Source organism: Miscanthus floridulus, chromosome 17 (assembly GCF_019320115.1).
Source record: "Miscanthus floridulus cultivar M001 chromosome 17, ASM1932011v1, whole genome shotgun sequence".
NCBI lineage: Eukaryota > Viridiplantae > Streptophyta > Magnoliopsida > Poales > Poaceae > Miscanthus > Miscanthus floridulus.
The window spans coordinates 58,712,603-58,728,212 of record NC_089596.1 but is presented as its reverse complement, the minus strand read 5'-3'; the positions used below and the strand labels follow the sequence as shown (position 1 = coordinate 58,728,212).

Here is a 15,610-nt window from a genome sequence, read left to right as displayed (position 1 = left end):
GTTTAAGGAGCAACCCTTTAGGTGCTCTCATAACTTCACCTTTTTTTCACGAACAGAGTGCGTGGAGCTAAAACTGTTTAGCTAAAGTCATAGAGCGGAGTTAAAAAAAACGTAGACCAAAGCGGTTCCAAACACCTCATATATTGCACCAGTTTAAAGTGGTTGTGGGTGGTTCAATTCAATTGGTAAAACTATTGAACCGGTGCTTCAACCCATTCTTAGACCAGTGAACCATTTTGATTTCCGCTCAGTCCATCCAAATAACTAGGGATGAAAACAGATCGGATACGGACGTATATCATCGATATTACATTTATTTTCATATTTCTGTCCGGATTCGGATTCGAATACGGATAGTGCCAACTATGTCGGATAGGATACGATTGGATATCGACGTCATAAATATGCGATTTGAGTATTCGGATACGGATACGGTATCGGATGTTGGATATCCAGACTCGGATACGGACAGATCTCAACCCTTCTAAACGGATTCGGTTTCGAATACGGTCGAAAAATATCCGTACCGTTTTCATCCCTACAAATAACTACTGTAGTATGCATTGGCCTATTCCGTTTTCCGTGCCCGGTCCCCGTTCCGTGACGTTTTCGCAATGAGCCAAAAGACGGTGACGCGGTCCAAGCGTTCCCCACACGTGGATTCTGCTCTGGTCGGGCCGCACCGTTCTGTGGCCTGTGGCCCACCTGTAAGTCTTATCCAGCGTCCAGCCCCACACGCAGCACGGCCCAGGAGGCCAGGGCCCAGGACCAGTCCCACCTCTCAGCGACCCACTGGCCGCACTGACCATCTCCCGGACCCACTGGCCAGTGACACGCCCTCCTCCCCTCTAAGCCCTAGCCAAACGCCGCCGCCTCACCCGACCCGGCTGCCTCACTACATTTCTAATCCGCCTCCCGAGCCCAAACCCTAAACCTAAACCTCTCACCCGCCGCCACCGACGCCACCACTTCCGACGCCGCCCCGAGGCCCCCTCCCAGCGCCGCCGACTTCCACCTCGGATTGAAGCAGTGAGTTTTTTCCGTCCCCTTCCATGGTCCTCGGGCTCGATTCGACCTGTTTCGTTTGTTTCCTGTCACTTTGTCGCCATTACTGATCGCTTTGAGTGTTGGTGTGTGCTGCAGATGTCGTCGGACGATGAGGTCAGGGAGGAGAAGGAGCTCGACCTCTCCTCCAACGACGTCGTCACTAAGTACAAGGCTGCCGCCGAAATCCTCAACAGTAAGTAACCTCGCCTTATCGCCCCCTTCTAACCTTATCACCCATCCTTGCGGTTGATCTGCGGTCCAGCAGGGTGCGTGGAGATTGTCTAGTTTTTCTAGTATTTGTTGCCGCTGGTTTTTGTTAATCGTTAGCTGTTCTTCAATTTAGATGTTTGGCGGTCTTTGTGAATTGTTAGTAGTAGCTGGATTTAGCTGTTGGTTGAGTAAATGGATTTCCCGTTACAGTTTTGAGAAGCGGAATTTGATATGTCAAATGGCGTTCATATTGACCATGATGTCTATACTGGTAGCAGTGGTTCTGGATTGCAGAGGAGGCTTTTACTTGGATGTTAGCACCACTTTGGTTGCCCCATTTTCTTTGGAAGTTTTATCTGTTATCTATTTTGTATGTATGTTGAGTTTGTTCAAGAAGTGCACTTGATAGTAATTGTGCTTACTTTGGCCTGATGATGCATACTAATATCAGAAATGAAATGCTCAACTGATAGTAATTGTTCTTACTTTGGCCTGATGATGCATACTAATATCAGAAATGAAATGCTAAAGTTGTTTTACCACCTTTGCAACAGATGCTCTGAAGCTGGTTGTGTCTGAGTGCAAGCCAAAAGCGAAGATTGTTGACCTTTGTGAGAAGGGTGACTCTTTCATTAGAGAGTAATACATCTATCTGTGTGTTATTGCTCTTGATTGCTACTTTCTTGCTAATTTGCATCCTTACTTTGGGCTCATTGTTTGGAATAGGCAAACTGGGAATGTCTACAAGAATGCAAAGAGGAAGATTGAAAGGGGCATTGCTTTCCCAACCTGTGTATCCGTGAATAACACCGTCTGCCACTTCTCACCACTTGCCACAGATGATGCAGTTCTTGAAGAAAATGATATGGTTAAAATGTAATTGTCTTGCTGCAACTATTTTTATAATGCCTTTTTTGCAGATATTGCTGTGGACCTCAACAATTTTGTTTTCCTTTTGCAGTGATATGGGCTGTCATATTGATGGCTTTATTGCTGTGGTTGCACATACACATGTAATTGCAAATGGGCCTGTCACAGGAAGAGCAGCTGATGTTCTTGCTGCTGCCAACACAGCAGCAGAAGTTGCTATGCGACTTGTAAGACCTGGGAAGAAGGTATAAATGTTTTGCAAAGCCCTAAGTTTTTTTTTTCTTTCACAAGTTATATTTTATCTATTATTGTTGCCGTCTCCCTAAGTATCTTTGAAAGATGTTTGAAGTGGTGACCTAAATAAGTATTTCCTTTCTCATTTTGTGGGTGCGTACTGATTTGTTCGTTTCATTACTAATCCACATTCTATATATTTTCAGAATAAGGATGTTACTGAAGCAATTCAGAAAGTTGCTGCTGCTTATGATTGCAAAATTGTGGAAGGTGTTCTTAGCCATCAACTGAAACAATTTGTGATTGATGGTAACAAAGTTGTTCTCAGTGTCTCCAATGCTGATACAAAGGTTGATGATGCTGACTTTGAAGAAAATGAAGTCTATGCCATCGATATTGTCACCAGCACTGGGGAGGGGAAGGTAAGAATTTCTGTTATCTGCATATGATCCTCCTTTTTTCCCCTGTTTGATCACACTTTTGTTGAATATTCATGGCAGCCCAAGCTATTGGATGAGAAGCAGACCACCATCTACAAAAGGGCTGTAGACAAGAATTATCACTTGAAGATGAAAGCGTCAAGGTTTATTTTCAGTGAGATCAGCCAGAAGTTCCCAATCATGCCTTTTACTGCTAGGTTTGTGACTGCACAACGAATTTTGAATTTTTAACTGTTCTACCTCTGTTGTCTCTTGAAACATGAGCTTATGAATTGCTATAGGGCATTAGAAGAGAAGCGTGCACGCTTAGGCTTGGTGGAATGCATGAACCATGAGCTATTGCAGCCGTACCCTGTACTTCATGAGAAGCCAGGTAGAGATATACCCTACTTCCTAAATATAACCACTGGACTGCTTTAATTCGTTTTTCAACATACCATAACTTCTCACATTGGGTCTATAGAAACTCCTGTAAGGTTTGTGGGCTTCTGGTGCAGATTGATTTATGTGCTTATTTGCAATTTCTTCAAACTTCTAATGTTTTTTGAACGCAATTCAAACTTCTAATGTCAGCATACCTATTGGATTATTGTAACAGCCATCATATTAAGTGGTTGCATCATGTAGGTGATCTTGTTGCACACATAAAGTTCACTGTGCTGCTGATGCCCAATGGATCAGATAAGATTACGTCACATCCACTACAGGAGTTACAGCCCACAAAATCCATTGAAGACAATGCTGAGATAAAGGCATGGCTTGCTTTGGGGACAAAATCAAAGAAGGGTGGTGGAAAGAAGAAGAAAGGTTTGTCTCATGTACACAGGACACAATGCTCATTATTTTGTTGCTCCTGAGCTGCATGCTGATTTGGTTTTCTTGATAAACTAGTTACACACTAATTTGTTTTGAATGTTGTGTTACGCAACTCTTGTACTTTTTGTCTATACTTGTTTATTTTGTATAATTCTTTGTACTTAGTTGTTTGTTTCCTCATGAATATAGGCAAGAAAGGAGATGCAGCAGAAGCAGATCCCATGGAGGCGACAAACGGTGCAAGCCAAGAATAATTCTGATTTTTGGAATTACTGCCTCCAGCTTTTTTTTCTTGTTTCTTCACTGCATCTGATGGTGTTATATTACATTCAGTTGTGGAAAAAATTGAGTACTTTTTGTAGTGTCTTTAGAAATGAAGCATCCTGCTGCACATTAATGGCACAAAGATAATTATCTACGAGGCATGCCTAGTGTTGGTTCTCTGTTCTTCACGACCAAACTAAACGTCCTTGACCTGGAAATTTTAGTGCTTGCATGAACGCATTCCAGTGGACATTGGGATTTTAGGGGCTGTTTGGTTCCTGACCTGAATCTTGCCTGGGCCAAGCATCGCTTGATTTTAGTGCTGGCAATCCATTGTTCGATTTCGAGCGCCTGGGCTGGATGCACCTGCCTGGGCGAGAGCCCCTAGGCCAGGGCGCCATCCAAACAGCCCCTAATACACTGCCAACTGCTGAGATGTAGCATCCAGATACGAACTTAAGAAGTATAGGGCTAACTTTCTGCTTGTGTTGCCTGGATTTTCAGCCTGTTCGCTTGCACGTAAACGATCGTAAATTTCTAGCCGGGAACAGTGTTTTTCTCTCATATCAAACCAGCCAGCAGTAAATAATCCACGATACGATACGGTCTCCCGAACAGGCTGTTTGTTGATCCGTCCAGTCCAGCGGCTTGTGGCATAAGATTTAAACTTTTCACCCTCCTGGGTCGATAGTTTTCTGGGCTAGCATCTTTCTGTTTGTGGTGCCTGCATTTTGTTGATCTGTCCAGTCCAGCGGCTTGAGGCATAAGATTTAACTTTTTACCCTCCTGGGTCGATTTTGAGTAATGTGAGTAAGCAAAATGCCAAAAACGTGAACAACTGAGGCAATAGACTTGCGAGCAAATTTTCTTTGTGCAGACGAAATCCAATGCGATAGCATTTTAGCATTTTATTACGTCTCGGACTCGGATCAGGCCAGTCGGGCCTGCGGCCTGCCCGTCGGATGGTTATAAATATGAAAACGGATCGGATACGAACGGATATCGTCGATATTATATTTGTTTTCATATTTCTGTCCGGATTTGGATTCGAATACAGATAGTGTCAACTATGTTGGATAGGATACGATTGGATATCGACATCATAAACATGCGATTTGAGTATTCGGATACGAATACGGCATCGGATGTTGGATATCTGGACTCGGATACGGATAGATCTCAACCCCTCTAAACGAATTCGGTTTCGAATACGGTCGGAAAATATCCGTACCGTTTTCATTCCTAGTTATAATCAACCTTGGGGCCTGTTTAGTTCCACCGAAATCCCAAATTTTACACTATGCAAAAAGAAGATTCTCCGTCACATTAAACTTGCGGTACATGCATGGAGTACTAAATGTTGACGAAATCAAAAACTAATTACACAGTTTGGTTGTACTTTGCGAGACGAACGTTTTAAGCCTAATTAATCAACGTTTGGACAATTATTACCAAATAAAAACAAAACGGCACTGTATCTACAGTGCCGCTACAGTGTTCCTGCCGGCGCCAATTCGGCGGAACTAAACGAGCGCTTGATCTCCCATTCCTCTCGTTTCTCTCCCAAGCCGGTGGTGTAGAACTGTCGATTAGGTCCTAGTTTATCTAGATTAGTGTCCAGCAGGCGATGGCGAGGTGGTGGTGTTGTCAGAGCAATGTAATAAGCCCTTGTTTCCCGTGAAAACTTTACACCTATCACATCGAATGTTTAGACATATACATATAGTATTAAATATAGACTAAAAAATAAACTAATTACACAGTTTACGACTAATTTACGAGATGAATCTTTTAGCCTAATTAGTCCATAATTTGATAATAAGTGCTACAGTAACATATATGCTAATCATGGATTACTTAGGCTTAATAAATTCGTCTCATGGTTTATTGACGGATTCTATAATTTTTTTATTAGTATCCAAACACCCATACGACATCCTATATAACATTTGACGTGACACTCTAAAACTTTATAGGCTAAATCTAAACAAGGCTTAAGTCCCTCTGATTTTCAATCTGTTCATTTGGCTGTGGCTTGTCGTAAATGGTCGTAAATTTTCAATTGGAACAATATTTTTCTCTCATACAAACCAGCCAGCATTACTTTTTCACGAACCAGCGACAATACAGACGAGCCAACCGAACACGCAATCTATCATTGTCTCGATGGCGCTTACTCCGGCACTGGCGAAGGATGTGTGAGGGGCAGCATTTACTACCACGCTAGTGAAGGATCTGTAAGGGTCAGGTCTCTAGGGTCTCGGTGGAGACATCAATTTCTGGTTGCTTTTGTATAGGAGTCGAGTGTTGTCCAATGCTTCGGTGGCTCCTAACGGTGGCGGCCTGGTTATACGCATATGGAAGAGTAGCTGCGGGTTTCGAAATGATAAGGTATATATATGAATCTAGGGTCTCCTGATGCCCCTCTGAGGCAAGCTCATCTCTCTCGGTAGCTTTCGAGCAATGTTGTCTTGGTTTGAGAGTGTTGGCATCCCCTTTTGTGAGACCTAGGCTTTGTTAGTGATGGTGATGGTGATGGTGCTGGAACCTCGAAGATCTTTGTTGTAATTTTTATTTTCAGTAGGAGTCCCTTTCCATGTTTGGCTGAGACAGCTGTGCTCTAGATGCTTCGCGTATGTACCAACTCAGGGGTTCACAGTTGTATATATCTCGGTTCGATGCAAACATTTTGTCTAGATCGAGTTTAGTAGTTAAATCTAGTTCCATATAAAAAAAACAGTTACGTGACGTCTCAGTTTAGCCACTGAGCCTGCCAACAATTTTTCACCTTAATAATACAAACTTTTGCAACTAAACGAAAATTGTCTAGGGAATCGATTATAACAATTTTAGCACACTATTGTGCATTTGTATGGCTTCAAACAAACATCGGCAACAAACAAATGAAAATTATCTAGGAAACACACGATTGTGCCCAGAACTTGTTCCTGCTTGTTTCAAACGACAACTATGGTTCATCTCTGCAACATAATACCTATAACTCAATATATACACATAATATTAAAGAGTGAAGAGATTTTTCGGTCTCGTTTTTTTATTTTCCATGTTGTTCTCGCACCTTCCCTATCTTGTACATGACTTGGACTTTTGACCTGTGCTCGTATGAGTTAGAGCAACTCACGTCTAGCGATCATATAGAGTCCGATTTCAAAACGTATTCCATTCTGTTGCAACACATATGCACATTTACTATACTACTCCCTCCTAAGTTTCATAGGCGTACTAGCTTGGGAAAAGTTTTCAAGTTTTACAGGCGCACAGCTCCTGCATGCTGTTGAATGCCTCGTTTGCACTGCATGCAGTTACTGCGTCTTCCCGTATTCCCAGCCGCTCGCTTGTTTCCAGTGCATTGCATGGAAAGCGCGCTGTATACAACCCGGCCGCTCGCTTGTTTTTCTCTCTCACCAGCTGCACTAGCTTCCTCTCTCCCTTGGCTCTCCCCAACAGACTACTTCTAGCTCTCGGCCATGGAAGAACTGGCACCGGCCATGGAGGGCGAAGTGCCGGTGTCGGCCACACTTCCCTCTCCGCCATGCACTTCTCTGGTAGAAACGCTTAGCCCGCCTCTGGTGGACACACCTAGCCCCTCGCCGGCGAAGAATGCGGCCACCTCACCTGTGTTCATTCGTGGCCTCAACTTTGCGCCAGACTCTGAGGATGAAGCAGAGAAGGATGAAGCAGAGAAGGATGTGGTGGCCGGGGACGAGAAAGAGGTCACTGCAGCCGAAAGCAATCATGTCACCATTGATCGTGAGGAGTGGCGACACCGTCGGGGCATCGGGGTCCCGTGCTCTTGCTGTGGTCTTATACACGAAGAGTATAGGCTGACGTCTTGGATCTACGGCTTCAAGGAGTTCGACTGCAAGGTAATCTTCCCTAACATCGACGATCTAAAGATGGATGGCACCACCATATTGCTTCCTGCACATATATGGATGACCAAGAGTGATGCTGATATTCCAGACTCGGTCTAGAGTGGATGTGGTTGATGATTAAAGTATTTGATCCATTCTAGTCTTTTCTTTACTCAATCAGTGTAACCGGACAAGAGTAGTAGAGTGTCTATCTATTTGATTTTGCTTGAGTTGTTAACGCTAATGTACCAGAAATAATTGTCCATTCGAAAAGGTACTCAAAACATGCATTGCTTACCTTCTGTTTTAATCTAACACCATGACATGCAAAAGACAATCTAAACATCATGCCTAACAGAAGCAACAAGCCTAACCAACAAAGTTTAGTGCTTGGTTGTAAATGTCCATAGGACACTCGTAGGTAGTCGGAAGGTCACCCGTCATCTCCAAGTGCTTCTTCTTCATGTGTGGAATGTTGTAATATTGCCCTCCATTTTGCTTCATGATCTCTATCATGCAACTCTGTTGCGTTAGGAAAATCCTGTTGGACCTATCCACAGGGTACTCACGAAATGCCTTATCAACGCCTGAATTGATGCAAAGAAACCAAGGTCCAACACATTAAGATCGGGTGAGTTTGGCGGCTGGCATGTTAGCCGTATGTCCCACCCGTCTGCTTGGGCAGCTTGCACAAATGCTGGATCATTTACAGCAATGTGCGTCTTCGCATTGTCCTGTTGGATGAATATTGGCATGCCTCTTTCTTCGGCTGGCCACTTCTCCTTTATTGCAGGGAGGACTTTGTTGATAAGGAATTGTCGGCTAATTTCCTTGGTAACCGACGTCATGGCCTTTGTAACCATAACACCTACACACAATGCATACAATTTTAGCAAAATTAAGTGGTAAAGATATGCCAATTTTTTCATAAAAAAAAGATATGCCAATTTGAAGAAGATATGCATGGCATACCTCTATCTCGGTTTGGGCTCCATCTCTTTGCCGGCTCTACGTAGACGAAGGGAAAATTGCCAATTTTTCCATCAAATGTGCATACACCATTCTCATCAAATCTAGGCCGAGCAACCACAGCAAGTACCATGACCTTCTCAATGAAGTTTTTGCTTTTAACCGCCCTTTGTGGTCTTTCTTCATCATTGGCGAGATAGTACTTTTGGTTACGCCTAGTCCTATAGAACCACTTCTCATCGATGTACACGATGTTGTACATTGGATTGAATGTGGGAGCATTTGGAATGTTGTTTCCGAGCATGGACAAGCAGTACTTAACTCGGGCTTTCTTGTTATCATCGGTTAGACTAAACTTTAGGTCATTTGTGTGTCGACGGAAATAACCTTCCTTAAAACGATTATAAAGTGTGCTTCTAGATACACCGAGAGCATTCGCTAGATCCTGGAATGTTGTGCGCTCGTGCAATGGTACGGTTTTTATACTATCCATGTCTATCTCTATTCTTTTACGACCACAATTCTTAGTCAGTTTGTTTTTAACACCAGTTATCCCACCTAGTTGTCCTTCTCGCCATATCCTTTGCACTACCCTATGAGGCACATCAAATTTCTGTGCAACTTCTTTAGACACGCCACGCTGCAGGGTAGGAGGTTTTGTCTTTGATAACAAATCACAGTATATAGCCATCTTAAAATCATCGGAGTAGAATCTCCTCTTTCTCACATCTAGTCCTGTATAGGACAAATCTAAGTCACAATTTAAAAATTATACAGGCATCACGTATAATTATACAGGCGCATGTAACACACAGAAGCTAACAGCACACAGAAGCTAGCGGAAAGAATAGAATATCAATACTAGCACTACAGTGCCATGCAACACTAGAGAACAGCTCTATAATTAAACGAAGCTAGCTTACCCTGGGCGCCTGTGCCTGCTGCTCTTCCTGGGCGCCGTGTGCCTGCTGCTCTTCCTGGGCGCCGTGTGCCTGGACTGCCTGCTGCTCTTCCTTGGCGCCATGTGCCTGCTGCTGTTCCTGGGCACCCTGTTCTTCGTCACCTACATCAGCGTGATCTTCAACTAGGAAAGCAAAAGGAAAAGAGAAGTCAGTGTACGGATATCATATAAGTCTGCACAAACAAGTTGATTCAGGAGTCACCATTTTCTACATCGTCCCACACTAAGTGGTAATCGAGCTCATGTGCAGGACCTTCCCACTCGTCGATGGCATCCCAATCGATCGGATTGCCATTGAGGTCCCAATCCGTCGGTGGTTCTTGGTTGAGATCAAATCCTAGTTGTGCCATGGATTAGAGAGAGGTGGGTGGTTGTGGTCTTTCTACCAGAGAGTTGAGCTTAACCTATGCCAGGACGACGGAATATATAGAGCCAAGATAGCTTCGAAATTTTGGGTGCAAATTGGCTTTTGGCGCGTGCTGTTGTATACGTAAAGCGCGGTGATTTTTGGTACTGAAATCGGCTTCAAATTTTGGCCAGCAAACAAACTACGCGGGGCGTGCGAGTTTGGCACGCGGCCGTTGCTCCAGTTTGGTACGCGGGCGTACAAGCATGAGGTTGGCGTGTATACGGCTGTATTTTCGCGTAGAGGCGTCCGGGGCGTGGAAACCGAACCGTTGGCACTCAGGAGTTAATACGTGCCTTGGTCTCGGTGAAAACTGCTTAGGCGCCTGTGAATCTTAGAAGGAGGGAGTAGTATAAACATAGTATACCCCATCATTCCAAATAACAAAAGAAAGCAACCATCTAAGAAAAGAAAAAAATTGAAAGCTTTGAGCAAGATAACTATACTATACTAGATCGCAAGACTGAGGTTAAAGGTATTCTAATGGCACTAATCTGCTTCTAATGCATTGGTTTTCTTTGATACCGTGAGGTACTATATGGCTTATGGTTCGTTGGTTGACGTTGTTTGTACCGACATTGTAACGCATGTCTTTTATTTTATTTTATCTGATTCAAGCCATTTAATTAGCTTGATTTTGCTGCCATTTGAACAATGTAGGGTCCAGGCCTCCAGGGCTCTATCTTTGAAAACACAATTCCAGAACAGTTGCTCCACTATGGAACAGCTCTACGGTTGATGTGAGCTCCCATCAAACCATTTGGTTGAGCTCCAACTCGGATGGACTTATATGTAATTTAAAAAACATAATCAAGGACTAAGATAAAAAAAATGTAACTCCACTCCCTTCCAATACAGCCATGGCGGGCATCCCGTGCAGGGCCGTGACTGGCTGGGGAGGTACCGATGGCGGGGCAACAAACGGCTGTAGGGACGGAGGTGGGTGGCGCACCGCGGCGCGTGAGGACGGGGCGACAACGCGCGGCAGGCTGGGCCACGACAGCGCTTGTGGTGATGGGAGGCGGAAAAAAAGAAATCGAATCAGCATGTTTGTGTAACGGATGGTGATGGTGGGTACTTTTCACCAACTCCATGAAACTAGAGTTTTTAGAGCATCCCTTGAGGTGTTCCATGGATTTGATAGATCTGGGAGCTAGATCAAAGTTTCTAGTGGATCTGAAGTTTGCGGAGCTAGGACGTTTTGCTGAAAAAATTGAGAGGGGATCAGTTTTCTAGGATTGCCAAACACCCCCGTAGTGTCTAGAAGTATCTGAGAGTATCATTGCTACCATGGCTCCATCAGGTACTGTGTTTTAGGGGTAATATGGTGAAAAGAAGTCTTCAATTAGCTAGAATCTCAAACAAGAGAATCCATGATCTAAACATGTAGAGATCTTTTTTTATATCTAGAATTCAGATTCTGGAATTCATTACCTACAATCTGATCTAGAATTTAGATTCTTAGAATCCAGAAGGCATTCAAACATGTCCTAGGCTCTGTTTGGAACCGATTAAAATCGGATTCTCGCCCGTCTACCGCAACAATCCAGCAAAAACCCACCAAACGCCCTGAGATGGCCTTGATTCTTCTGACTGCCCCTCTCCCATCCACCGCGAGAATAAAACTGCGACCTCAGTTCACCCACTGTAGCTCGTCTACCACACCGCGCGGTCTCCCACCTTGGTTCCAAACAAGTCCCTAGGAAATAAACGTGGAGTCATAATTGCAATTGGTGTTGTTGGCAGTTGGTTTCAGCCAGGGCTTATCAGCCAGCCAACAGTGTTTTCCTCTCACAATAAACCAGCACCAGCCAGGCTTATCAGCCTAGAAACCAACCAGCGAACAGGCTCTAAATAGAAAGCACAAAAGCTACTTGTTGGGGACCAAATATCGGGGTACCCAAAGAGGAGGAGCTAATAACCATCAAATGTTGATGCTTCCGAACAGACAAGAACGCAACTACACTTCTTGCCCAAACGACCGAAGGTTGGCTCCGCCTCGCCCGACCCCTGAGGGTTGGCTCCGCCTTGCCCGACCTTCGACGGCTGGACTCCGCCTCGTCCGACCCCCGAGGGCTGGCTCCGCCTCGCCCGACCCCCGAGGGCTAGACTCCACCTCGCCCGACCCTCAAGGGCTAAATTCCGCCTCACCCGACGTCTGGGGGCGGACTCCGCATCGCCCGACGACTGATGGTTGGCTCCACCTCGCCCGACGTCCGAGGGCAGGCTCCACCTCACCTGACGTCCAGGGGCAGACTCCACCTCGCCCAACGACTGAGGACTGGCTCCGCCTCGCTCAACGTCCAGGGGCAGGCCCCGTCTCGCCCGACGTCTGTGCGCTGCTCCTTCATGATAGTTGGCGCCCTTTCAACCTTTCCATCAGAGACATGGGACCTGTCCCTCTCTCGGCCGTTTGTACCCCCTACTATGAACCTTTCAGTGCTAATAACACGAGCAGCGGCAGCAAACTGGACGTAGGGACATTCTGCCTGAACCAGCATAAACCTTGTGTCTTTTAGCACACCATCTAGGCCCAATGCGCAACAAATACAAATTTACTAGTTGGTGTTTACTCTAAACACCAATAGTTGGCATGCCAGGTAGGGGACCTTTGCGTGTTTCGATGTTAACATCAGGCCACGGATGACTAGCCACAGAATCCGCTGGGTCCCAGGCGCACACGTGCGCTTCGGTGCCTTGGACTTCATCATCACGGTGGGAGGAGAGTTGGCATTGGCTCACGCCGCGATCAAATCTCTTCCCTCCATCGGCCTCAACTACGAGAGGCTTGAGCGCCTGCTCGGTGTCTCCCTAGGACCCTAGCAATCTAGGAGGACCAGCGCCGCCTCACCTTTTTTGACGCCAACAACATGGCGTGGCTCGCTGGAGGAGAACCCCTCTCTTCGGAACACCACATATGGGGCGCCCCGACAACGCTTCCGTTCGTTCTCCGCAACGTTGCGGCGACCGTTAGCCACCTTGTGGCACGACGCATGGTCCTGCCGCCCACGAACAATGAGTTCATGGGGGTGATCGAACACATCACGAAATCTCTCCACAACCTCCTCATAGAGGAGCCAGGGTCGTCCTCTAGCTCTGACTCCAGCAGGGGGAGCCATCACCCCTCCCAGAAATGCTTCATGGCAGGTATCCCCGAGGGACATGTCGAAAGTGTTCCCGAGGAGGAGGCTACACTGGCAAGCAACCTCGGTGAAGAGGCCGAAGGGGAGACAGCGGCCCCACCTCGCATGAGGGTGGAGCAACTGAAAGCCCGACATCGGGAGATCGAGGATGCGCGACTCCAGCTCGAGCAGGAATGCGTGGAGCTTGATCGGGAGATCGAGCGCCGCAGAGACGATGGGCGTGCACGCGCCATGGCCTGCGACGTAAACTGGAGGATCATCGCCGACGATGAAGCCCTCCCTCGCTTCGCCCGGGCAAGCTAGAACATCGCCGCTGCAGCGGCCCTGCTCCATGGCCTTCCAGAGGCTGCGACGCCCGAGGATCATCGGGCTCATTAGGAGATTCGCACACTGCTCGAGCATGCGGCGATGCAGCAGGTAGAGAGCTCGTTATCTTGGTGACACAAGGTCAACGCTAGCCAATGCATGCTCTCTGGGCATCCCAGCAGGAACACATCGGTCCACTAGGCGTCGTAGGGCGGCAGGCAGGGCGTCGCGGTCCCGATACATCAGCGTCTCAGCCACAACCGCGACGCACGCAGCACCCTCGACGCCCGTAGACATACCTACGGTGACTTGAGAGAAGGAGCCCACTGCGGCTATCATCCTCATCGTGGCAAACGCTACGACAGTGGCGAGGACCGAAGCCCGAGCCCTGACCTGCTGAGCCCTTAGGCCTTCGACCATCACATCCTCAACGCTGCTTTCCTACCATGGTACCGGCCATCGACCAATATCCCAAAGTACTCTGGGGAAACAAACCCCCGATTATGGCAATAAAACTATCGGCTTGCCTACCAAGCTGGTGGTGTGGATAATGATGACTTCATTATCCGCAACCTTCCATTGTTCTTGCCCAATTTGGCACGAGCATGGTTGGAATACCTGTCGTCCAACACAATCCAGAGTTGGGCAGATCTGAGGGAGATCTTTGTGGGGAACCGACCCCGTCAGCGGATGACAGACCCGGATTCCACTCAAACATGCCCATTAGCGAGCTCATTGAGCGTGATACTCAAGCCGTCGAGGCAAGTGTCATTAGCTTAGCCCCTCCGATTGCGGAAACTGAGGATGAGGTGACGCGTGAAACATGGCCGACCCCTATCAGACCCCAAGGGGCTCGGGGGCTCAAGCCGCCCGATCCTAGATCGAGAGACCGAGGTTCAAAGGCCGACTTGCGAAGGGCCGGAGGCCGCCTCACATCGAACAAGAGCTAGGGGAGAAAACACAGATGAGCCTCAGCGGTCTTTGCCCAACCTGCATAGAGGTAGATAGGGTCATCCCAACCTTCTCGTTCGATCTAGCCTCTAGCCAAGCCCATAGAATCCCCATTGAGGGGGAATCTGTTGGAAGGTGGGTTAAGGAGCAACGGAATGCCACCCGAGGGCTTTGTCGACCTTGTCATGAGCGACGAGACCAAATTCTATTTGAACATCCCTGTTAGCGAGCTCATCAAATGCGTCACTCGAGCCATCGAGGCAAGTGACGTCGCCTCAACCCCTCCGATTGCAAAAATCGCGGACAGGACAATGGTCACAAAAACAAGCCAACCCTTGACCGAATCCCCGCCACACGTGGGGGCTCGAGGAAAGTTGGACTTATAAAGAGACCAAGCGCATGGTCACAGAACGATAGCTAAAATCCTAAGGAAGGGGTACGTGCGAGTACAAAAGTAGGTTCGCTATCCTCTCTTTGGTCTCCAGTGACATTCGACCCTAGCAACCGCAAGGGGTCGGATATTACTTGGGGGCTAATAAAGGTATAAATATCTCCTTTTTTCAAAACAGTCGATGTGTTAGACCTCTTCCTCATGTTAAAGTTAGTGGCAAGGTTTGTGGGAACAAATAACCGAGTGTGCCTGGTCAGACTGCAAAAAACCCACGCCCGACAGCTATGGTAACCTTGCTCACCAGCATAATCAAAATTTCCCTCTTATACACCTCAGGCCCTACGGTCTTAACAAATGGAAGGGTCGGATTGCATGAGCCCTTCTTTTTTTAATACAAAAAGGGAAGAAAGCAAGTTCAATCAAACGAAACAAAATTACAAATTTGTTTAACAAAACAAAATTACGAATCTATTTTTAAGATACAAAAGTGCTGACACTTATCCACAGATTACAGATAATATCCATCAAACCCATTCGACTAACTACCCCTCTAGGGGAGAACCATGTCTTCAACTTTGCTCGCCAGGGTTTTCGCAAGAGGAGCCACCGCTGCTTCTATTTCATCTAGCTCGGAGGCTTCGTAGCCAGGCACAAAACTGAGGCTCATTGCCTCTGTGGGGGTATTAACCCCTATACCCTTACGGCTAGGCTTGGGCCGGCCCAGATC

The 15,610-nt window shown here is 46.6% G+C and overlaps 1 protein-coding gene and 1 pseudogene across 1 annotated transcript; one reads left to right on the top strand and one right to left on the bottom strand.

Annotated features, from left to right (window-relative positions):
• Nucleotides 1–870: 870 nt before the first annotated feature.
• On the top strand, nucleotides 871–4,064 carry LOC136517611 (ERBB-3 BINDING PROTEIN 1). The gene is made up of 10 exons (XM_066511233.1): nucleotides 871–1,029; nucleotides 1,144–1,240; nucleotides 1,812–1,896; nucleotides 1,984–2,133; nucleotides 2,219–2,372; nucleotides 2,568–2,783; nucleotides 2,862–2,998; nucleotides 3,083–3,174; nucleotides 3,429–3,608; nucleotides 3,807–4,064. Exons 2-10 carry the CDS (start codon nucleotides 1,144–1,146, stop codon nucleotides 3,869–3,871), a joined length of 1,176 nt encoding a protein of 391 aa, XP_066367330.1. The 5' UTR covers nucleotides 871–1,029; the 3' UTR covers nucleotides 3,872–4,064.
• Nucleotides 4,065–8,125: 4,061 nt separating this feature from the next.
• Nucleotides 8,126–13,601, bottom strand: LOC136515665 (uncharacterized; annotated as a pseudogene).
• Nucleotides 13,602–15,610: the final 2,009 nt, after the last annotated feature.